The sequence below is a fragment of the Pleurodeles waltl genome, chromosome 11 (genome assembly GCF_031143425.1).
Source record: "Pleurodeles waltl isolate 20211129_DDA chromosome 11, aPleWal1.hap1.20221129, whole genome shotgun sequence".
Lineage (NCBI taxonomy): Eukaryota > Metazoa > Chordata > Amphibia > Caudata > Salamandridae > Pleurodeles > Pleurodeles waltl.
In genome coordinates, this window is record NC_090450.1 from 989,197,642 (window position 1) to 989,223,056 (window position 25,415).

At 45.7% G+C, this 25,415-nt stretch overlaps 1 protein-coding gene across 1 annotated transcript in view; it reads right to left on the reverse strand.

Annotated features, from left to right (window-relative positions):
* The window catches only part of CDC45 (cell division cycle 45), a 548,847-nt gene that overhangs the window by 43,559 nt on the left and 479,873 nt on the right, over positions 1–25,415 (reverse strand). Inside the window, exon 18 of the mRNA XM_069215317.1 lies at positions 1,222–1,289. Coding sequence (XP_069071418.1) covers positions 1,225–1,289 — 65 coding nt within the window. The 3' untranslated portion in view covers positions 1,222–1,224. The remainder of the gene's footprint in view (positions 1–1,221; positions 1,290–25,415) is intronic.

Here is a 25,415-nt window from a genome sequence, read left to right on the forward strand (position 1 = left end):
TCGACAGTGGAAGCGTCGCCGGGAGGATCGTCAACGAGGTAAGCAGTGTCGACGGAGACTGTAGTTGCAGTGACAAATGAGGCGCACCGTCGAGGAGGATGAGAAGACCGTTGACAAGGACTCTGTTGGGGCTTCCTGTGGTCTTAGACATGGTGATAACTGTTGATGTCGTCGTTGATATGTGAGCCATTGACGAAGATATCATCGACAGTGCAGAGGCTTGTTTCTTGAATGTATGCTTTACCCGCAGAGGTGGCGTTGGAGGCTCAGAGGGTTTTCTTTTTTGATTTTAATGGGGATTCTGACCCATTTGATTTCTCAGACTGCAACAAACAACAAATGCTTCTTTGACGGGCTATGAATTTTTGAGAAACCTTCAGATTTATTTAGGTGCCTTTTTAGGGAGGTTCCTCAGTGGCAGTGGAATACTCAGTATATCTCTTTACTGGTGTCTTGGTGACAGACACAGAAGATGAAGCACCATCATCGTCAGAGGCCGGATTGTCTCTAGATTTCAACCTTTGTAGCCAAAGGAGAAGACGATCCTCTCTGTCTTTTAATGTTTTAGTAGAAAATGTCCTACATAACTTAGTCTCTGGGTTGATGGTTAGGATAGAGACAGTACATGCAGTCCTTATGTTGGTCATCCACATGTAGCCTCTTCTTCATGCAGGTAGCACAGGATCTAAAAAGCCCCTATTTAGATGTCGCTGACACGGTTGTCAGTTTGAAGCACCCAAATGAAGAGAATTTCTGAAGAAAAGTAATCCAGACACCTCAGAAAAAATGTATCTGAGAGAAAACTGAGCAGAGCTCAGAGGAGACTTAAGCACGACGTGCAGTGGAAAACCTGAGGGAAGGCAGCTCCTCACAGGAGGGTTCTAGAGGGTGGTGTAATCTGATTGGTTGATTCTAGAGTATTTTTTTTTTTTTCTTTTTTTTACAAAATGACTGATATGTTTCTAAGATAAAGGCCTAATGCATGTAATGTTTATATGCATTTGAGGATAGCTTCTGTATTACACCGGGGACTCCCATGTCGACGACTGGGAAGGATTCAAAAGCATGTGAATCTATTAAAGTTCCAATACTCTAGTAAATTAACGTTTCTACGGATAACAAGTGAGACATCCCTTTGCTCTTAATGGTTGCATGCAGTACAGATATACTTCCATAAGGTACAAGGAGAACTCCAAATGTCATGTTTTGGGGATTTTTTACCTTTTAGGACAGAAGAGAAATGAGGGCGTCCACAAACTTGCTGCGGTCTTCAGTTTTCAAATCAATGACTAGTGCGAAAAAAGGAGAAAATAGTATGAGAAACACAGCAGATAAACATTTAACATTAACAGTGCCAGATGCTGAGCTAAGGAATTTCTCCAACAAAAAATGAATATATTCTAGGTGGAGCAGGGTGACTGTTTCCTGCAGTGTGGCTATCTAATGGAAAATTGGTTCCCATTATTAGATGGATAGGTTACCACCTAGCCATACGAGACGTCCCAGTAAAGAGGTTGCCAGTCTCTTTGTTCTCACTACGGGAAAAATAAGAAGTCTGCTGCAAAATTCCACCCGGAACAGTAAAAAATGAAGCTGCTATGCAATTTCATGCAAGGTCCATTGGGAAGATTGCATCCATTGTTTAAATAAGTGCGTCAGCGAAAAGGTAGAACACCAAATAACGTACAAATTCTCACAGTTTTCAACAGAGTGCAGATGTTTAAGATACTGGTGCACAAGAAAGTACTCGCCAGCACAGCCTACTGTGTATTTCTAGAAATATAATTATGTAAAACAGTCATCTACAGTGGGTACCCAGCTTAAGTCACAATGTAGCTCTCACAGCGCTAGCCACATGTCCACAAAGGGTTGGGGGGGATTGGGGGTTATAAAAAAATATATATAAAAAAACGTATCTCATGTTGGGAGAGACGGTTCCCTCCAGCAGCAGCTCCTCTAAGGCAGAGGAGTGACGCCCCACTGTTTTATGCAGTGAAGAAAAGGAAAAAATTAAATGATAGCAACACATTTTTTCATTTTTCCTCTGGAGCACGGTTAGGTCAGGGCTTGGCTAGAAGAGGGCTATATGCATGTAAGTGCACATGAAGCTTTGGCCGGCTGTTTTGAACAGCCAGGAGGAGAGTGTGCAAAAGGCCCTATTACCTGTCCAGACACATGTTGTAAATCGGTCTTTGAAGCTCGAGTTCTGGGTGTGGCCCATTCTGAAGTGCCCATTCCTCTGCTGTGCCCTTGCCCCGGACAGCAGTCCGTCCTAGCTGGAGTGGCTCCAAATATAATAGCCCCAAACACAGAATTTAAAAAGACCACTCTGGTATCATTTTTGAAGGAGCAGGACTGATGATCTCACCAGAAGTTACAGCACGAACGATAGGAGCATCGCCCTGCACACGATGAGACTGGTCTCGATGGACAATAGGTAGTTAAAATATGCACAAGGGACCATGGGGCTGCGATGCAGATAGTCTCGCTAGGAATACTGGTCAAAAGAGCCAGGTTAGCAGCTGTCCACTCCGAAAATATCACAGGCGGCAAGCTTGCATGCCAACTCAAAGCAATGTGTAAACATCAGGGACAAAGATCGTCCCTTTTCTCTGGCTTACAGAGTAAAGTTTGAAAGTCAGCCAACAGATTATTATCTACAATGAAGGAATGTATCCTATAGGCGTAGCAATGCCCCATGGCAGTGGTTTTCAAACTTTTTAATGCAGAGCCACCCCAAGTGAAAAATTATAATAATTGCCCCCCCCCCCCGAATTTCTCACACATTCTATTAAGTTGGCAGTGTTTAAATATTTGTAGACGTGTTTAAAGACTGCAGTTAAGTTCTGTTACCTTTTTTAAAAAAATGTGATAAATGATCTGCATAATGCTTTTTTTGGTCAGAGCCTGGAGCCCCGCCCGTGGGATCACTTAAGGTTCTCCAAGGGGAACCTGCCCCCCAGTTTGAAGACCCGTGCCATACGGGGATGTCATCTGGGAAGACAGTTATTTTCTTAACGGGAAAGAAGAGGAAAGAAATATCGAAGAACGTGAAACACCACCGCCACCTTGAGGCGAGATGAAGGCTAGACCTGTGGCAACGTGATATTCTAATCTGCAACACAACAACTGAAATTAGCATTTGGGAAAATACATATATCAAAATTAATGTTTCATTATCAATTTTAAGCAAAAGAATTAAAACTTTGAAGATCTCTATATCTATATATATATATTTGATACACAGTCAAATGTGCATCAAATTCTCATACCTAGACCAAAGATTTTTAAGTTTATTCAGAGCACATGTGCGCTTTGAATATATTTTTTCCCTGCTGAAGGCTTTATTAACTGTTAGCCCAAATATAATAATCGGGAGGACGGTTAGACTGCCAATATATAGTTGTCACTGATCTTCCTATCAGTATTACTGTAAACCAGCAATGGTGTGCAGGTTTTGATGCATTTTCCAAGTGACTCCAACAGCCTAGTAATATAGAACCTTTATTTGGCGTTAACAGTTAATTATAAACGAGAAGATCTTATCCCAAAAATATTTTTGAAGAGCACATAGCAAATGAGGATAAGTTACTTACCTGTAAATCCTAGTTCTCTTCCAGGGGTATCCTCATCAAAGTCAAACATTGAACCATGCCTCAGGGGTGAAGGAGAGGTGACAGTTGGTTCACAGTTAGGTCAGTACTATTTTACGGTGATAATCTGTGTAACGGATTCGAAAGACAGTCTGTCCTGCACTTCTAGGAGACGTGCGTCCGGGGAGGAGGGTGGGTTGTTTATGACTTTGATGAGGATACCCCTGGAAGAGAGCTAGGATTTACAGGTAAGTAACTTATCCTTCTCTTCCAGGGGATCCTCATCAATAGTCAAACATTGAATAGATTAGCAAGCCCATCCCTAAACTCTGCGGACTGTCTAATAGAAGTGCAGGAATAGATCTGTATCATGCAATAAATTCCTCAGAGAGGCCAGCCTAACTTGGGCGTCTGCTCTTGCATCTGAGTCCAAACAGTAATGTCTAGTAAGGAATGGTTTCTTACCTGTAACTCCAGTTCTCTCGTAGGGGTATTTCCATGATAGTCATAAGCATTGAATAGTTCCGCGCGCCTGCGGGGACCCCGGAGCACTGATGTGAATTATATTCTTAAGTGCAAACACCAGCCGTTTAAAGAAAAGGTCTGTCAAAAAACACTTAAGAATAACATTGTGCAGCCTATGTGAATAGCTACACAGGCCAAATTGTTGAAAAGAAAATCAATAGTAGTGTAAATTCATGTTCAAACACCTATTTATTCTAGAAATGTAATAACAAATACATTCTCATACTTTATTTACACCTCTGATGAGAATAAAACAATGCAGGGCAGTGTAGCCCATAGGCTGCCATTATACAGAATGTAAATAGAGCTGTGCCTTTAAGAAAAGCAAAGTCTTCCTGTTTCCCATCATGCACAGCAAAAGGCAGTTGCCTCAGTTCTTTTTTGGAGGCTATTACCTGACATGAAGAAAAAACAAAACATTTGTTGGAGTACCCACCTCCATAATATTCATGTTCTATGTCAACTCCACCGGGGAGGAGGGAGGGTTGCTTATGACTATCATGGAAATACCCCTACGAGAGAACTGGAGTTACAGGTAAGAAACCATTCCTTCTCTCGTAGGGGATTTCCATGTATAGTCATAAGCATTGAATAGAGTAGCAAGCCCATCCCCATAACCGCGGTGGAGTCGACATAAGAATACTGAGAAAAACATGAATCATGCAAACAAATTCTTGAGTAAAGCCTGTCCAACCTGAGCATCTGCCCTAGCGTCTGTATCAAGGCAGTAATGCTTAGTAAAGGTATGGACCGACCTCCAAGTGGCAGCCTTGCATATTTCTGCCAAAGGGACATTTCTCATCAAGGCTACAGTAGCTGCTTTCCCTCTGGTCGAGTGGGCTTTTGGTCTACCACCAAGGGATTTGTTTGCTAACTGATAACATAACATTATACATGAAACAATCCACCTGGATAAAGATTGTTTAGATGTGCCCAAACCTGTTCTGATTGGGCCATAGTTAATAAAAAGCTGTTGTGATTTTCGTAAGCTTTTTGTCCTGTCCAAGTAAAATTTCAATACTCTCTTTACATCCAGAGAGTGCAGAGTTCTCTCAGCAGGAGTAGCTGGATTCTGAAAGAAAGTCGGTAATGAAATTGTTTGGTTCACATGGAAGTCGGAGACTACCTTAGGTAGAAATTTTGGATGAGTTCTCATTACCACTTTTGCAGAATGAAAAACCGTGTAGGGTTCCTGAGCGCAAAGGGCCTGGATTTCGCTGACCCTACGCGCTGAAGTGATTGCCACCAGAAAAGCAGCTTTCCATGTGAGATGCTGCAGCGATGCCTTGTGTATCGGCTCGAATGGCGGCAGCATCAGACGTGATAAGACAACGTTCAGTTCCCATGGAGGAGAAGGCTTTCTAATGGGAGGAAAAACCTTTTTTAAAACCTTCTAGGAAATCCTTAATAATCGGAATCCGAAAAAAGGAAGTTTGTGAAGGACTCTTTCTGTATGCTGTTATCGCCGCCAAGTGAACTTTTATTGACGACAGTTGTAAGCCCGATTTTGCCAAACTTAACAAGTATGGTAAGATAGATTGTTCTCCACAAGAAACCGGGTCAATGTTGTTGTGTAAACACCAAATGCAGAATCTCTTCCACTTGCTTGCATAGGCTGATCGTGTGGAAGGGCGTTTTGCTTCCCTCAGAATTTCCATACAGTCCTGAGGTAAGTTCAAATGTCCATATTGCACTAGCTCAGGAGCCATGCTGCCAAACTCAACGATGAGGGGTTGGGATGAGATATCTGCCCTCTGAACTTCGTGAGAAGGTCCGGGCGATATGGTAGCCTGATGTGTGGTTTGAGTGACCGGTGAAGAAGGTCTGGGAACCACCACTGGCGTGGCCACTCTGGAGCAATTAGGATCATTTTGGTCTGAGCATTGGACAGCTTCTGGAGAACTGCCGGAATCAGGGGAAGCGGTGGAAAGGCGTAAAGAAATGCCCCTGACCAGCTTATCCATAGGGCATTCCCCAGTGTCCCTGGATGGTAATATCTGGAGGCGAAGTTTTGGCATTTTTTGTTTTCTGGGGTTGCGAATAGGTCTGTAGAAGGGGTACCCCAGAGTGCGAAAATGGAATGAACGACGTCGTCGTGTAGTACCCATTCGTGGTTCTCGCTTATTACCCGACTGAGGGCATCCGCTTGAACATTCTGGATGCCGGGCAGGTGAGTTGCCACTAGCGACAGGTTCCTGGCTAGAAGCCAATGCCAGATTGTCTGGGCCTCTCTGGATAAAATTCTGGACCTGGTGCCTCCTTGTTTGTTCACGTAGTACATAGTGGCCACGTTGTCTGTCTGAAGAAGGAGAGTTTCCGTTCTCAGAGAGGGAAGGAAGGCTTTGAGCGCAAGGTGGACTGCGCGAAGTTCCAGCAGGTTGATGTGATAGAGACTCTCTTTCTGTGACCACTCGCCTTGGACTCGAAGATGTTCCATCTGCGCCCCCCATCCGAGCAGTGACGCATCTGTTACGATGGTTTGAGATGGAGGTCGTTGTTGGAACGGAATCCCCACCAAGAGATTGCTGGGCAAACACCACCACTTGAGGGATTGTAGGGTGTGAGGAGACAGCAGGACTTTGTTCTCCCAATCGTCCCTCAGTTGACACCACTGATCCTCTAGATTTTCCTGCAATGGTCTCATATGGAGACGAGCATTGGGAACCAGATGGATACAAGACGCCATCGAGCCCAGTAGAGAAGCTATTATTCTTGCAGTGGCTTGAGGTCTTTCCTGCAGTTGTTTGCACTTTTGGAGAATCGATAACCGTCGTTCCTCCGAAGGAAACACCTTTCCTAGCTTGGTATCTACAATGGCCCCTAAGTAATGCAACCTCTGAACAGGTGTTGCTGTTGATTTCAGAAGATTGACTTGAAGACCAAGTTTTTGTAGCAGTTGTAGAGTCCATTTGAAATGCTGCTGTGCCTCGAGATAGCTGGAGGCCTTTATGAGCCAATCGTCTAGATAGGGATAGACGAATATTCGCTGTTTCCTCAAGTGGGCGGCTACTACCGCCATGCATTTGGAAAAAGTCCTTGGCGCTGATTTTAGGCCGAACGGTAGAACTGCAAATTGGTAATGGCGTTTTCCGACAGTGAACCTTAGGAATTTTCGATGTTTCTTGGCTACTGGGATATGGAAGTAAGCGTCGCAAAGATCTATCGCACATAGCCAGTCGCCCTGACGTAAATGTGGGTAAATTTGGTGTAAGGCTAACATCCTGAATTTTTCTTTGCGAATCCATTTGTTTGCTGTCCTCAGATCTAAGATGGGACGAAACTCTTGTTTGTCTTTTTTCTGTACAAGGAAATATCTCGAATAAATCCCCTTCCCATGTTGGCTGATGGGAACGGGTTCTATGGCTCTTTTTTGCAATAGGATATTGACCTCTAACTGCAGAGCTTCGAGATGGTGGTTGGCTGTTTTGGGTGGAACAGATGGTGGAGAACTGGTGAATCTGAGAGCGTAACCATGTCTCACAATATTCAATACCCAGGCGTCTGTTGTGATGCGTAGCCACTCGTCTAGATGATTTGAGATACTTCCCCCTACCGGAGTGGGTAACGGAGGAGGGGGAAGCAAAGATTCAGGGCCTAGACGTGGGAGTTTGTCGAGGTGTCTGGGTCTGAGGTGTTGAACGACCCCTTGTCGACTTTCTGGAGAAGCCCCTCTGATGCTGCTGCTGCTGCTGTTGCTGAGGGCGTGAAGACGACCAATGTGGAGCCTGATACCTGTGGGTGAACAGTCTTCTTTGATATGGGCGGAATCCCTTTCGCTGTTCTTTAGGTCGCTCTATGCCTACCGCTTTTAAGGTATCCAGCTCCGACTTCATTCTGGCCATCTCATCATCGGCATGAGAGCCGAATAAAGTGGAGCCTGAGAAAGGCAGGTTCTGTATCCTCTGCTGTGCTTCGGGTTTAAGCGATGTAAGCCGCAGCCATGCATGTCTCCTGAGCGCTATACCATGAGCATAGTTATGTGCGGATAGAGTTGAAGCATCTGCCGCAGCACTTATGATCTGGTTAGAAACCATTGCTCCCTCGCTCACGACCTCTAGGAAATCTTCCCTTTTGTCCCTAGGGAGATGCTCTGAGAACTGTAGTATAGAGTCCCAGAGGGATCGATCATATCTCCCTAATAAAGCAGTGGCACTGGCTGCTTTCATGGTGATAGATGCCGTCGAGCATACTTTTCTTCCTGCAGCATCGATCTTTCTGCTTTCTTTGTCTGGGGGAGCAGAGGAAGACGGTGACGTCGAATGCGATTTCTTCGCTGCCACTATAACTACCGAGTCTGGTACTGGGTCCGACCTCAAGAATAGAGGATCTTGCTCTGGTGGACGGTACTTTTTAATGAGTCTGGAAGGAGCAGACTTTGTTGTAGCCGGCGTGAGAAAAATGTCCATTGCCGGTTCAATAAGACCCGGAACCAGTGGAAGTAAAGGTCGTGAAGATGTCCTTTGATGCAAGGTCTCAAAGATTACTGATGTCGATTGGGCTGGAGCTGCTAGCGGGATATTCAGCTTGGTTGCCCCTCTCACTAAGACCTCCTGAAATGTGTTGACATCATCTATGGGAGACACTCTTGGGGATGGTGAGTCTGATAAGGTTGGAGAGTAGTCTCGTGTGGACGATGAAGAATGTCCATGGTGTGATTGACGGCGGTGCCTTGAGGTAGATGTACGTCTCGAGGAATAACCAGAACGCCCTGCAGATCGCGTTGGAGTCCTCGGAACAGGTTCTGGAGGAGGCGCCGGAAGAGGAGCCGTAGGTGTTACCGGCGTCTGTGGTAAAGGCGACTGCCTTTGTGAGAGCTGTGGTGATGCTGGAAGTAGGATAAGCGAGGCCGAGGATTCTGAGGTTGTATAAACCCTTCTAGGCCTCTTAGATGGTCTTCTCGACGTCGAAGCACTCCTCGACGTCGAACTGCGGTGACGCCGAGTGCCTCTAGACGTCGACTCGTCTCGCCGCTGAGAACCTCTCGACGACGAACCTCGACGTCGGTGCAGTGACGGTGAACGCCTCCGACGGCGAACACTCTCTCTCGACGGCGATCTCCCTCGCCGTGTCGACGGCGAGCCCGACTCGGATCTCCTTGACGTGGACTGTGTTCGCCGTGTCGACGGCGACCCAGATCTTCTCGACGTCGGGTGTCTTCGCCGCCTCGACGGCGAAATAGCTGTCGACGGCGAACGATGTCGTTTTCTCGCCGGCGAAGCACTCCTCGACGGCGAACATGTTGGCGCCGTCCCCTGCTTCGACGTCGACGCTCTCGACGTCGTCGGAGATCTATGTCGTTTTTCAGCAGGTCTGGAAGGAGTCATGGAGGAAACAGGTTGAGCCCTGGTAGAAGTCTGACCTTCTCCTCGCTCTGTAGTGGAATGGCCACTTTTTCTCCTGTCCTCTTTCGCCTGGAGTCGGATCTTCTCTCTGTCACGAAGGGTTCTTCTAGAGAAGGTTTTACAGATGTCACACGACTCCGGTTTGTGGCTGGATGGAAGACAAATTATACAGACCGTATGTGGATCTGTTTTAGCCTTCTTTCTTCCACAAGAAGGACATTTATCAAAAAGTGAAGGCATTTCTAACTAGAAAAACCTCAAAATTCTGTCAGAATTTAACAGAAATCAGTAGAAAATGATCACTCAAAGGTAAAAACGTCGAGTGAAAATGAAATTCAGAAGATATTTCAATGAATTTCTGTCACAAAAGCTTTTGTGAGGTAGAGCTCAATGCTTCAGGGTCCTGTCAGCAGGAGCCGGAAAAAAGAACTGAGGCAACTGCCTTTTGCTGTGCATGATGGGAAACAGGAAGACTTTGCTTTTCTTAAAGGCACAGCTCTATTTACATTCTGTATAACGGCAGCCTATGGGCTACACTGCCCTGCATTGTTTTATTCTCATCAGAGGTGTAAATAAAGTATGAGAATGTATTTGTTATTACATTTCTAGAATAAATAGGTGTTTGAACATGAATTTACACTACTATTGATTTTCTTTTCAACAATTTGGCCTGTGTAGCTATTCACATAGGCTGCACAATGTTATTCTTAAGTGTTTTTTGACAGACCTTTTCTTTAAACGGCTGGTGTTTGCACTTAAGAATATAATTCACATCAGTGCTCCGGGGTCCCCGCAGGCGCGCTGAACTATTCAATGCTTATGACTATCATGGAAATCCCCTACGAGAGAAATGTATGTACAGACTTCCATGTAGCAGCCTTACAAATCTCAGATATTGGAACATTGTTAAAGAGGGCAGCAGTAGCCGCTTTTCCCCTTGTGAAATGCGCTTTAGGTCTACCTAGTAGTTGTTTGTTAGCTAACTGGTAAGCATTAACAATACAAGAAACTATCCATCTTGATATTGTTCGTTTAGATGCTGCCTCTCCTGTCCTCAAATGACCATAATTTACAAACAAGTGGTTGGAATGTTTAATCAGTTTTGTTTTGTCCAAATAAAATTTCAACACTTTTCAAATCTAGGGAGTGCAGCGACTTCTCCGCCGGAGTCTCCGGATTGGGGAAGAAAGTCGGTAAAGAGATAGTCTGATTGATGTGGAATTCTGACACCACCTTTGGTAGGAATGATGGGTGAGTTTGCAGAACCACTCTTTGTCGTGAAAAACAGTGTACGGTTCTTTGGAAGACAAAGCCTGAATTTCACTGACCCTCCTCGCGGAAGTAATGGCTACCAAAAAAGCCGTCTTCCACGTAAGGTGTTGCAAAGAGGCTTTGTGTATAGGTTCGAAAGGAGGGCCCATAAGTTTTGACAATACTATGTTCAGTTCCCATGGAGAGGGTCTCCTAATGGGCGGAAACATTTTCAAACCTTCTAAGAAATCCTTGACTACTGGTTTCGTAAAGAAGGATTCCTGAGAAGGTGACTTACGATAGGCTGTAATGGCAGACAAATGTACCTTAATAGATGATACCTGCAGACCCGACTTTGCCAGATGAAGTAAGTACGACAATATGACATCCTCCTGAGCCCGTATGGGATTGTGACCTTGTTGACCGCACCATATGTAGAATCTCTTCACTTAAAAGCGTAAGAATGCCGCGTGGAAGGCCGTTTGGATTCTTTCAAGATGTTCATGCACTCAAGTGAGAGCCCTAGGTGCCCATATTGCAGGAATTCAGGAGCCATGCTGTCAAGCTCCGAGAGGGTAGGCTGGGATGCAGAACCCTGCCCTCCATCCTGCTCAGAAGATCCGGTCTGCACGGCAGCCTCCTGTGAGGTTGTTCCGATAGGTTGAGGAGATCTGTGTACCAGAATTGACGGGGCCATTGTGGTGCTATGAGAATCATTCTGGTGCTGGATCTGTAAAGTTTGTTGATCACAACCGGTATGAGGGGAATCGGTGGAAAAGCGTAGAGAAATATCCCTGACCAGTCGATCAACAGGGCATTCCCTCGAGATCCCGGACGGTAGAACCTGGATGCGAAGTCTGGGCATTTCTTGTTTACTTCGTCCGCGAAGAGATCCAATTGAGGCCGACCCCATAGAGCGAAGATGTTTTCAACGACTTCGCCGTGTAGGACCCAATCGTGGGCGTGCTCTAGGTGTCTGCTCAGGAAATCTGCTTCCACGTTTTGTTGACCTGGGAGGTGAACCGCTGTGACATTCCTCTGGCCAGGAGCCAATGCCATATTGTTTGGGACTCTCGAGATAGGGGTAGGGATCTCGCTCCCCCCTGTCTGTTCAGATAATACATTGTTGTTTTATTGTCAGTTTGTATTAGGAAAGATTTCCCCTGAATCGATGGAGCAAAAGACTTGAGAGCCAGATGGACCGCTCTGAGCTCCAGTAGATTGATGTGGTACTTCTTTTCGTTGTCGGACCACAGGCCCTGAGCTTGAAGGGGACCCAGATGAGCCCCCCCATCCCTGAAGAGACGCATCAGTTACCAGAATGTCGGATGGAATTACCTGGTGAAACGGAGCACCTGACAGGTGAGGTCTGTGCATCCACCATTGCAATGACTGACGTGCCGTTAATGGTAGCCGCACTCTGTCCTCCCAGCGACCTGTCCTTTGGCTCCAGTTGTTCTCCAAAGCCTCTTGGAGGGGCCTCATGTGCAGCCTGGCATTTGGGACAATGAAAATGCATGATGCCATGGAGCCCAGCAGAGATGTCACCTGACGGGCCGTCGGTGCGTCTGATTTTAACAGGTCTTGACACTTCCTCTTTATTGATAATAGTCGTTCCTCCGAAGGATACACTCTTTGGAGCTCTGTGTTTAGTATAGCTCCCAGGTAGTGGAGGTTCTGTGTTGGAATCAAGGTGGACTTTTGGTAGTTGACTTGAAGACCTAGAGACTCGAAAACCTTGAGCACAATGTCCCGATGGCTTCTCGCCTGATCCGGAGAGGAAGCTTTCAGTAACCAGTCGTCTAGGTATGGGTAGATGAAGATTTTTTGTTTTCGAAGATGTGCTGCTACCACTGCCACACATTTCGAGAAGACGCGAGGGGCAGATTTCAGGCCGAATGGTAGTACACTGAACTGATAGTGCTGTAAGGCTATCTGGAAGCGCAAGAATTTCCAATGCTTGGGAGCTATTGGGATGTGGAAATATGCATCCTGCAGGTCGATGGAGCACATCCAGTCTCCCCGATGTAGTTGAGGGAAAATCTGGTGAAGAGCTAGCATCCTGAACTTCTGTTTTCTTATGTACTTGTTCAGCCACCGTAAGTCCAGAATTAGTCTGAAAACGCCATCTCGGCCTTTTTTCGCCACTAGAAAATAACGGGAGTAAACCCCCTTTTCTCTGTGCACAAGTGGAACCTTTTCTATTGCCTTCTTTCGTAAGAGGGGGAGAGCCTCTTTGCGCAGCAGGTTGAGATGAGATGGATTGCATTTGGCTGGTGGCAAACGCGGTGCAGGTTGTCTGAAAAGAAGAGTAGCCATTTTCAACAATGTTGAGCACCCATTTGTCTTTTGTGATAGAGTGCCACTCGTGAAGAAAATCTGTGATACTTCCCCCCCACCGGAGTGGTGTACAGTGTTGAGGAAAGCGAGATCTCATTGTTTGGCCGGCGTTTTCGGTGTGGACTGCTGAGATCTACTTGACCCTCGTTCCATTGTGGCCTTACGAGCCCTGAAAAAGAGGGCGTCCCTGCCTTTGTTGTGGCCTCTGGGACCAATGAGGGGTTTGAACCCTCTGCTGGAAAGGGCGCCTGTCATAAGGCCTATACCTCCGCCTGAAGTCCTTCTTCCTCTCCAGACCTACTGCCCTCATGGTGTCCACCTCGGTCTTCATGCGTGCCATTTCTTCATCCGTATGGGTACCAAACAGCGAGTTCCCGGTGAATGGGAGATTTAAGATGCGCTGTTGAGCTTCCTGTTTTAAACCGGTCAACCTCAGCCAGGAAGACCTTCTTCCAGATTCCATGTGCGTACCCATGCGCAGCTAGGTCTGCTCCATCCGCCGCTGCCCTGGTGACTTGGTTGGATACCAGACATCCCTCTTGCAGGATTTCTTGGAAGTCCTGTCTGTCTTCCCTGGGCAACTTTTCTGTGAACCTGTTGAGGGAGTCCCACAGAGAACGGTCATACCTGCCCAGGAGTGCAGAAGCGCTGGAGACCTTCATTATAGATGCCGCCGTGCCGCACATTTTTCTCCCCAGAGAGTCGAGATGCCTGCTCTCTTTGTCCGGTGAGACAGTGGAGGATGATGCCACTGAGTGGGTTTTTCGGGCTGCGGCCAATATTACTGAGTCCGGTGGCGGATCCGTTCTTAGGAATAAAGGGTCCTGTTCAGGCGCTTTATATTTTTTCAAAATCCTAGCCGGAGCAGATTTGAGAGTGGCTGGCGCCCAAAAAGTGTCCATGGTTGGCTGCAACATACCAGGCACTAGCGGCAGTAGCTTTTTTGAAGCTGTTCTATGTTGCAGAGTCTCAAAAATGACTGAAGAGGAGGTAGATGGTTCTGGAACCTCTATATTTAACTTCTGCGCTCCCCTTAAAAGTACCTCATTAAAAGTGGTGATGTCATCCACCGGTGAAACCCGAGCTGGTGGAGAATCTGTTAAGGTGGGGGAGTAACGTCCGACAGATGATCCTGACGACGACCAAGAGGGCGATCTTCTGTGTCGTGATCTTGACCTAGATCACCGTTGGGAACGTGACCTGCTGCGAGACGCTGTAACAGAGCGCCCAGGCCTCGTGGTCGGTTGGCGCGGAGCAGAACTAGCCCGTCCTGCCCGCGCGGTCGGTGATGGTGTTCTGGGAAGAGAGGCAGTAGTACATTAGTGAATACTGCGAATCCGGGGAGGCCGCTGGTCTATTAAGGCTCTCCAACCATCTTGGTGATAAGTTGATGGGTGAAACGTGCCCCGATGATGCCGCTCTCGAGCGAGATGAATCGCTCTGTATGGAGACCACTGGCGATGGAGCGGCCTTGTCTGCTGGAGGGAGGCGATGTTCTACTCCCTGCGAGACAGGTAAAACCTGTGTCAACGTCGACAGCTGTGCCGACGAAGGGCGCGCCGCCGGTTGTTCTTGTCTCGACATGGAGTGTCTCGACGTAGAGTGTCTTGACATCGAACGGCGATCTCTGGACCTCGACCTACGGATGTCGCTCTTGCCGTCGTGGCGATTTCAACGCCGTGTCTCTTGACGTCGGGGGGCGTGAGGTCTTCGCCGGCGAACCGCCATGCCGGTGATGGCTCGCCGTCGATCGGCGGGCTGCCGTCGACGGAGATATGCCCCTGCGATGGCCATGATCCCTCGACGCTGTATCCTTCGACATCGGGCGAGTCGCCGTCGACTGCGATCTATGACGTGAGATGGTGGCAGCGACGACATCGACGGGGAACAAACAGGTACTTTCCTACCTGCTGACGTCGACCTGGCCATTCTCTCCTGAGAGTGGCCTGTTGGCTGCCTGGGAAGCAAAGAGGATGATGTTTTCTGCCTATCGTGAAGCCCATGAAGCCTGATCTTTTCTCTGCCCTTCAGAGTCCTCTTTGACATATTCTTGCAGTGTTTGCAAGTGTCAGGACAGTGACTCTGAGGCAGGCACACAATACAATGAGTGTGTGGATCTGACTGTGCCTTCTTCCCACAAGAAGGGCATTTGACAAAAAGGGAAGGCATTTTTCTGTCAGGAAAAAACTGCCAAACTCAGACAATGATGTTAGATGTCGAGTAAAACAGGAAAAAACGCTGTTTTAAAGTATTTTTCTGAGAAAAACTCAGAAAAACTGAGAGCTCAATGCTCCAGGATCCTCTCAGAAGACGCCGGAAAAAAGAGCTGACCTAACTGTGAACCAACTGTCACCTCTCCTTCACCCCTGAGGCATGGTGGGATACTGGAGGTGCTCAGGGTCTTAAAGGCACGGTGCCAAAGTGTTTATGGTTCTCCTGCGTTAACCTGCATGCAGCCTATTGGCTAAGAATGCTCCATTGTTTTTCAATGTCGTTTTTTCTCTTTTTTCTCTAGTGATTACTACTGCTTATTCCCCTAAGCCCAGTTTTGGGGGCTTGGGTAGATATTTATTCTCTATTGTAATTTTTATTATGATAAAAAAAAAAAAAAAACTTCATAGAAATAAAGCTTTTTTGCCTGTTTGGGATTATAGCCTGCATTGCCGTTTTACACATGTATATATGAGTTTAGTATGAAAGATATGTCTACTAAAAATGCTATATATATATTTTTCGTGCATATTTCATACTTTATATGTGTGTATTTGATGTATGCTCCGGGGTCCCCGCACAAGGGCGGGAATATTCAATGTTTATGACTATTGATGAGGATCCCCTGGAAGAGAACCATAGCATACCCAATTTCCTTTTTTTTTTTTAAACACAGGGCAGTAGTCCAATATATCTGGATTACATGTATGCAGATAAGTCAGGGTATAATAGACTTGCCACTGTGAGTATATTGCATCCTCCTACAATATGTTCTCGCAAAGTATTTCTACTATACTCACATGCCTCACTCCAAGTTATAGCAAATCTCTAAACAGGCTTCATTCTGTCACTTCTTAAAAATATTTGATTAACCAGTATGTTTAGAACTGGGTTTCTGTTTTCCTCCAAATATCGAACGAACTGGCTGCTGCCCAGTTGCAATGAGCAGGCCTTACAAAGAGGCAACAATGGCTCTACACATTTTCATTTCTTGTCCCGGAAGGATAGCCGCTATACTGCTAATTTGACAACAGGAAAACTGAAATAACCCTTTTTTTGAACTTCCTCTATCTTTAGCATATTGTCAAGATTTTAGCTCTGCCATTAATGAACCAGTCCCCTACTTTGCCTAATCTTACTGTTCACTGACGCTCGCTCTCCCTGGGATAGTTCTATACAAATTGTTCTTAATGTTGTCTCTGCATGTACACTGGGTATCAATGGGCGTTATTGTCTTGTAATATAGGAAATTAAACTAGAATCCCATACAAAGTTGGGGTTTCGAGTCCTCCATCTTTTCGAAGGTGAACAAGAATGTATCTCCTTTTATTAAATACAGAAAACGATCAAAGATTTTTAATCTTGATCCGCTTTAAAGGCAAAAGAGTACCATAAAGTAAGCACCTAAATAGTAACTCCAAAAGCCTGGAGGGGGCCAAGCCTCCTCTTTGAAGCTTTAATTTCTTAAAAATTATTCTAGGTTGGCCTTTCCTCCCTAGAAAGCTATTGATCCTTGCTTCAATTTTTTTCTAAAGAATTTCTTGCACATAGTGCAAGGGAGAGTATTGAAATGTAATTAAAAGGATGCTCATTTCAATAACAGACTATAATCAATAAAGAAAGGTTGCTCCGTCTTTCTTAATGGATCATCATTTATTTGATAGAAGTCATCATAATTTTCAGAAACCCCAAAACCTATTTTTAATCTCATTATTATAGTTCTGTGATAATAAGTGTGGGAGAAATTGAAGAGTGCAATTAAAAAGAAGCACCTGTTTTAGCCTTATTCACTTAGTAGCCTCCTACAGCTGTAAAGTAGGTGATTAACTGAAAACGTTTTTCAATACAATCCTAATAACATCTAAAAATACCACCGTATCCTCAGTGCAAAGTTTAAGCTTGGAGGTGCATGGCAAGGTTGATCTAATCAAATCTGTTGATCTTAAAGCAGTTACAAGAGTCTCACTAAATACTGCTATTAAAACAGGTGACAAAAGACAGCTTTGCCAGTTCCCATTTTGATATTGATGTCCTTATCTGGCTTTTCATTTAACATTAAAGGTGTTGCACTCCGGTGTAAGAAGGCAATCATCCTCAAGTTAGGAGGAGAAACCCATCTCTTAAAGTAAGTCAAAGAAAAACTTCAAGCTCATGAGGCCTTTGGGGTACTGAAAACAAATAATGGCCGCAAGCACCTTACAAATGTAAAGTAATCTATGGCTGCCACCAGAAAATTAGAATTTTACTTAAGCGGACGAGCCAGAACAAAACCATTTTGAACCCTTTATATAAAATTTGTGATTACTGAAGCTATATGGGTAGCTAACAATGCAGAAATTATTTTACAACCTAAGTTCAAAAGGATAATAGGCCTATATGAATTCACATTTCTTGGGGCTTTAACTTTAAAAAAACAATATATCTATATATTTTATGAAAGGATGGTGAAACTCTTCTTTTTGTGGGGATGTGGTTAAAGACCCTTTAATTCTCAGATAAATGTTTGATACCACTCTGATCGGTATCCGTCCTCAGACTTTACATTTGGCCTATTCTTTACAATTATTTGCACTATCTCATCTTATTGAAATTGGCATATTCTGAAGTCCCTTTGAAGGAGAGAAAATTTCTTGTTGCCTCAAAAAAAAAAAAAAAGCGAAATCGTTTATCTGAGGTACTTGCTTGACTTCAATATATATTTTGGAAATGTTCAAAAATACCCACTCCTTTTGTGGCACCAGTGATACTAGATTTTGTCCTAGGAACTTTCAGTTTTGTTAATAAATGTGAGTTTTTATATGTCAGGCCAGTTGTGTACCAGTATATTACCCCTTTTCACACATCTGTTGCACAACTGTACCAGTAAACACATTCTCCAGTAAATACTCTTAATTAATCCATTGCTATTTCCAAGCTGTGACTGTTCTGTCTAATATTTTACACACTATCAATTACTTCAACTGGATTAGCCACATTCTGTAGTGCAGTTACCTCATTTATTTGTGCTAAATAGGCCATTACGTCTTTTTGCAAAATGACACTATTGTATTCACATACATTTTCCATGACAGAAGTCTCTACAGATACTTTAAAAAAATTGTCAGATATTTTATTCTTTTCAAAAAATTGGAATGTATGAGTAAAGATCTGCCCAACTTCCATTTGGGAGATAACTAATTTTTCTGACAGATCTTCAAATATAGAGCCATATAATGTGAACAACAACTAGCAGTAAATTTGGAAGTAAAAAAAAAAAAAAAAAAAAAAAAAAGTTGTATTCAAAACCCTCCAGGGTTCCATGACCCCCGCAACTTTATTATAGATGAGCCCAATGCTCTTGCAAAATGTGGCTTCCTCTAGTCAATATCTGATTTCTATTAGTGCAAAATTATTGATTCAGGAAAAGAAAATAAGTTACTTACCTGTAACTGTAGTTCTCAAATATTAGAATCTTTAATAGATTCACGTCCTTTAATCATTCCCCGTTGTCGAGATGGGAGCCCCGGTACATCAAAATAGCAATATCTGTAAGCTACTGCAATGAAAAAAGGCCCGAAGGCTTTCACTTTAGTAGCCTATCTTTTTCTCTGAGCAAAAAGGACCAAAACAAGCCCCAGCCAATCAGGCTTCCCATCCCATTAGAACCCTCCTGAGAAAAGCTCACTTCCCTCAGATTTTCTAAAGCACGAGTGTTAGAATATCTGAAGGAAAACAGGAACAGTGAGCTTCTCAGGGGAGGAGGGAGGGTTGCATGTGAATCTATGAAAGATTCAAATACTGGAGAACCACAGTTACAGATAAGTAACTAATTTTCTTCTCCAGTATTGGATCTTTCATAGATTCACATGCTTGAATTAGAGTAGCAAGCAGTAATATTGATTAAGTAGACATGTACCTTTACAATCCGAACACACATCAGAATGACAATAGAAATGAGAGTAACAGTACCTCCAGTTGGTGCTCAATGGCAACGGAACAATGTTCTTCTGAAAGTAACAATCAGTCATAATAAGCATAGATCTCTGCATTACACCAAATATGTAGCATGCTACGATAATCAAGCACTACCATAAGCATTAGAAATAGAAAAATGTAACCTTGATTAGAATAAGAAACCGTTGTTCACCTGCCCTGATTGCAGAGGTGGGATGATTCAAGAGGCTCACCTTAACGAAACAAATGCCTCAAGATTGCTTGTCCCACCGTTGCGTCCATGTTATCCGTCTCCTCGAGACAGTAGTGTTTCATGAACGTATCTGGCTGGAACATGTGGCCGCTCTACAGATATGCGGCAGGGGTCCTGGGGGCTGCGGGTGCAGTGTTGGTTCCAGGCATCGGGTCCCTTGTTACAGGCAGTCGCAGTCAGGGGGAGCCTCTGTATTTCCTCTGCAGGCGTCGCTGTGGGGGCTCGGGGGGGGTCGTCTCTGGCTACTCACGGGCTCGCAGTTGCCAGGGAGTCCTCCCTGTAGTGTTGGTTTTCCGCAGGTCGAGCCAGGGGCGTCGGGTGCAGAGTGGAAAGTCTCACCCTTCCGGCAGGAAACAAAGTCTTTAAAGTTGCTTCTTTGTTGCAAAGAAGTTGCAGGTTTTTGAACAGGGCCGCTGTTCATGGGAGTTTCTTGGTCCTTGGGTGCAGGGCAGTCTTCAGGCTTCAGAGGTCGCTGGTCCCTGTTGGATGCCTCGCTGCTACAGTTTTCTTCGAAGTTGGGAGACAGGCCGGTAGGGCTGTGGCCAAAGCAGTTGTCTCCGTCTTCACTGCAGGGCTTCAGGTCAGCAGTCCTTGTTAAGGTTGCAGGAATCTAGTTTCGTGTGTTGTGGTGTGTTTAGGTCTGGGAGGGCAGTAGCCAATAGCTACTGTCCTGGAGGGTGGCTACACCCTGTTTGTGCCTCCTCCCTGTGGGAAGGGGGCACATCCCTAATTCTATTGGGGGAATCCTCCACTCACAAGATGGAGGATTTCTAAAAGGGTCACCTCAGCTCATGACAACTTAGGGGCTGTCCTCACTGGTGGGTGGCTCCTCCTTGTTTTTCTAATTATCTCCTCCAGCCTTGCCACCAAAAGTGGGGGCAGTGGCCGGAGGGGCGGGCATCTCCAATAGCTGGGATGCCCTGGGGCGCTGTAACAAAAGGGGTGAGCCTTTGATACTCACCGCCAGGTGTTACAGTTCCTGCAGGGGGAGGTGAGAAGCACCTCCACCCAGTACAGGCTTTGTTCCTGGCCACAGAGTGACAAAGGCACTCTCCCCATGTGGCCAGCAACATGTCTGGTGTGTGGCAGGCTGGCAAAACTAGTCAGCCTACACTGAAAGTCGAGTATGTTTTCAGGGGGCATCTCTAAGATGCCCTCTGGGTGTGTTTTACAATAAATAGCACATTGGCATCAGTGTGCATTTATTGTGCTGAGAAGTTTGATACCAAACTTCCCAGTTTTCAGTGTAGCCATTATGGAACTGTGGAGTTCGTGTTTGACAAACTCCCAGACCATATACTCTTATGGCTACCCTGCACTTACAATGTCTAAGGTTTTGATTTGACACTGTAGGGTCATAGTGCTCATGCACATATGCCCTCACCTGTGGTATAGTGCACTCTGCCTTAGGGCTGTAAGGCCTGCTAGAGGGGTGACTTACCTATGCCACAGGCAGTGTGAGGTTGGCATGGCACTTTTCTCCCCATCAGCACACACAATGTGAGGCAGTGTGCATGTGCTGAGTGAGGGGTCCCAGGGTGGCATAGGACATGCTGCAGCCCTTAGAGACCTTCCCTGGCATCAGGGCCCTTGGTACCAGGGGTACCAGTTACCAGGGACTTACCTCAGTGCCAGGGTTGTGCCAATTGTGGGGACAAAGGTACAGTTTAGGGAAAGAACACTGGTGCTGGGGCCTGGTTGGCAGGGTCCCAGCACACTTTCAAATCATAACTTAGCAAAGGCAAAAAGTCAGGGGGTAACCATGCCAAGGAGGCATATCCTTACAAAAATCTATTGGCCTGGAGTAAGTATTTGAGGGTGTGTTCCTCATTTATTGCCTGTGTGTGTACAACAAATGCTTAACACTACCCTCCAATAAGCCTACTGCTCAACCACACTACCACAAAATAGAGCATTAGAATTATCTACTTTTGCCACTATCTTACCTCTAGGGGGAACCCTTGGACTGTGCACACTATTTCTTACTTTGAAATAGTATATACAGAGCCAACTTCCTACACTCCTGCAGCACCTTCTTTGCTTCCACTTTGACATCCTCAGGTAAGAGATCTAAATAAGCAGACATGTCCGCCCATATCTGGCGATCGTACCTCCCTAGTATGGCCAAGGAGTTAGCCGCCTTTACTGTGATCGCAGCCACCGAGGAGAACTTCTTACCAATGTTATCCAATCTCCTCCCATCCTTGCCTGGATTCGCTGCGATAGGTGCCGAAGGGTTTTTTGAGCGACGCTGTGCAGCCTGGGAATCCGGCTTTGGCTGTGATATTAAACAGGCTGGAGTATTGTCAAGGGCCTTGTATTTCTTTTCCAGCTTTGGTATCTGGGAAGGCACTGTGGCTGGATTTTTCATTGCCTTCAAGCCCTCCTGCATAGGAAATCCACTATTGGGATCGCTCTTACTGATCTCTCCTTGATGGTTCTTTGAAATCATAAGAAACAATCTGTTTCCTGGGAAATGATAGCCAAGTTGAATCTCTGGCCATCCTTTCCATTAAATTGTGAAAACCCCTGAGGTCCTCAGGGGGTGAATCAACTGGTGGTTACGGTGTGGGAATGAGGTAGTCATCCCACTCACTAGGAGCCGCCTCCGACATCTCTCCTTCTTCCCTCTCGTCATCCGTCGAGATGTGGCCATCTTGTGGCTGTGGAACCAATGGGACGCTTCTGTGCGCTGTTCGTGGAAGACTGGTAAGAGGGGTTTGCATAGGTGTCAGCTGGCTTTAAGGTCTAGATGGAGTTACCGGCGTTGACGGTGGAAACCGCCTATAGTAGTCTTTTAGCATACCCTGTAGATCTGTCACCAGAGACCTAGGCATTGGAAAGGAAGATTCCTGTTCCCTTGTTGGGTATGAAGAGTCCCATTTGTATAAAGTTTAGGAACAATAGAGCTGCTGCTGCCCTTCCTCCTCCAAGTCCTGGCATTTTACATGCAGCTGAGATGGACTACTGGCTGCACCCAACATTCCGTCATCCTGGGAATAAATGTCATCATCATCCAGGAGATGCTGCGGGGGATATGGTAAGACTTTGCTTGGAGACGTATGTCTTGGAAGGATTGGTGATGTTCTTTCTCCTGTGGTGATAAAGGAAAGAGGGAAGAATCTTGTGGAATCATGCTGTGCTCTGAAATCCCAAGAGGGGGGCATGATGGTCGACGATTGGGTCGAGAAAATTTCCATCCCTGCCGTTGACAGTTCAGTGTTAGTCGTCGACGGTTCTCTTGTCGATGGTAGTGTCGACAGGTCCCTCGCCGACTGATCCCTCGTCGACGGTTGTCTTGACAACGCAGGTGTGCTCGTCAACGGCGTTTTCTTCATCCTTGCGGACAGGTACTTCGTCGACGATAGTGCCGTCGTCGACGGGTGGACCATTGATGTTTCCGCTGTCAATGATGTCTTCGTCGACGATGCCTTCTTGAATATTTTAGCAGTTATAATCGCCGATAAAAGCGGTGATAATGTTATTATCATAGGAGACACCGCCGTAGTAAACGTCGACTTCATTGTTGTATTCGTGACTGTCGACAGTTGTCGACGGACGTTTTTTTGAAGCATCAGAGGAAGGCCTTACCGGATCCCTCGTCAGCGACAGGGACAGAGAGGCACTTTTTGTGGGTGCCTTTTCTCCCCACAGGCGTCGTAGGCTCTGAACGAACCTTTAAGAGTTGCCTGGATCTCTGATCCGGAAGTAGCAGGCTCCTGGCGCCCCTGTCTCTCCATAGATTTATGCTTTGTCATTTTAACCACTTTCTTTGGTGGTTCCTCAGATAGTGTTCCCTTCTTTCCAGGTTGTTTGAGGGAACGAGATGATGTTTCACTCATCTGAAGATGGATTTTCCATGGCCGTCTGTCTCTGCAGCCACAACAGAAGCCTACCCTCACGGTCCTTGAGGGTTTTCTGACTAAAGGTGCGATTGATTTTACAGTCTCACCTTGTGGTCAGGATGCAGGCAGTAGATACACTTTCTGTGGGGGTCATCAACGTGAAGTCTCTTCTTCCCACAGCTGCCACAATCTCTAAACAGACCCTTCTTAGTCTGCTGAGACATATTGAGATGGTAAAAGTGAAATTTTCTGAGAGAAAAATTCCTGTCAGAACGGTATACTGAGCAGAGCTCAGGGAGACTCCCTTCACACGACGTGCGGTAGAAAGTCTGAGGGAAAGAGCCTCTGTTAGACTATAAAGGAACCTAAGGGGGCCCTTGGGGCCTAGTGTACTGCTATGTCTATTTGAGGTTACTGTGAGGCTCCCACCTCTACGACGGGGATGATTCAAGCATGTGAATCTATGAAAGTTCCAATACTGGAGTAAGAAAATAAGTTACTTACCTGTAACTGTAGTTCTGTAGAATAGCAAGCAGTAATGAAGCACATTTTATAGCATCAATCTATATCTGTAGATGCAGTTATATACATATATCCATAACGTTCCTTAACACACATCAGCAGGAACCTTGAAGAAAGCGATCATGTAGGAAAGATAGAATATTAGGTAAGCAATAAACATGACAAAAGAACATAAACTTGAGTAGAAAAAATAAGAAATATCACAACCTTAAAGGAAGAGACAAATCTATACAATGTGCGCAAAGCAAAATGGGCTGGCGGGAAAGAAGTAATAAAGAAATACAACAGCTCAACGTTACTGGAAAAGATGTTGGAAAACCGGTTGTCCTACCGCCATATCACCTTGCTGAGATTCTTCTAAACAGTAATGCTTCACAAAAGTAAGCGTTGATTTCCACATGTCTGCCCTGCAGATGTCCTGAACGGGCACTCCTGCAAAAAGCACTATGGATGCAGCCATTTTCCTTGTTGAATGTGCACGCGCTGGATTCTGCAAGGGTTTTCCTGCCGCTGTATGACAATAGTTAATTGCAGAGGCTATCCACCTTGCAATCCTCTGCTTGGATAATGCTCGGCCTCTGCACAGAGCACTAAAAGCCACAAAAAGCTGGTTCGATTGCCTGAACTGTTTAGTTCTGTCAAGATAAAACTTCAGGCACCTCTGAACGTCCAATGAATGCAGAGCTTGCTCCGCTGGTGTCGATGGATTTGGACAGTATGATTTCAGTACCACTGGCTGGGTTATATGAAAATCAGATGGGACGTTAGGTCTAAATTTCGGGTTTGTTCGTAAAATTACCTTGTCTCTTTTGAATTGTAAGAAAGGATCCTCGATAGTGAATGCCTAAATCTCGCTCACTCTTCTGGCTGAGGTAAGAACAAGGAGAAAGACCTTCCAGGACAGAAACTTCAAATCCGCCTTGAAAATTGGCTCAAACGGCTGCCATGATGGAGGAGAAGGTCGAACTGGGGAGAAAGACCTGAACAGACCCCTAAGAAACAGCTTTATGACCCTTGCAGACCTCAAAAGGAGGCACATTCTCTGTACGCCTACAGCAGGAAATCGCTGCCAAGGGGACCTTAATCGAGGAAATAGCCAAACCCAATCTGGCCAGGAGGAGAAGGTAAGGAATTATCTTCTGCGGCGATGAATAAAAGGGATGTACCTGAACTTGTGCACACCATGAACAAAATATCCTCCACTTCAGATGATAACATTTGTTGGTACTCTCAACTGCAGCCCTGGCGAGGATGGCTCTACATTCTGAAGGTATATCTAGATGCGCAAACTCATGGTGTTCAGGAGCCAGGCTGTCAAGTCAAGTGAAGCCAGATCCAGGTGGAGAACTTTGCCCTCATTCATGGTCAGCAGGGAGGGCATCACTGGTAGAGGGATGCTGCGGTTCTGTGAGAGGTGAAGGAGTTCTGTGTACCAAACCTGACGAGGCCATGCTGGAGCAATCAGAAGGACCTAGCAGCGTTCGATCTTGATCTTTGCCAGAACTCTTGGTATCAGGGGAATGGGAGGAAAAGCGTAAGCATAAATTCCTGACCATGCCATGGAAAACATTCCCCCAAGAGCCCCGATGTTGATCCTGAC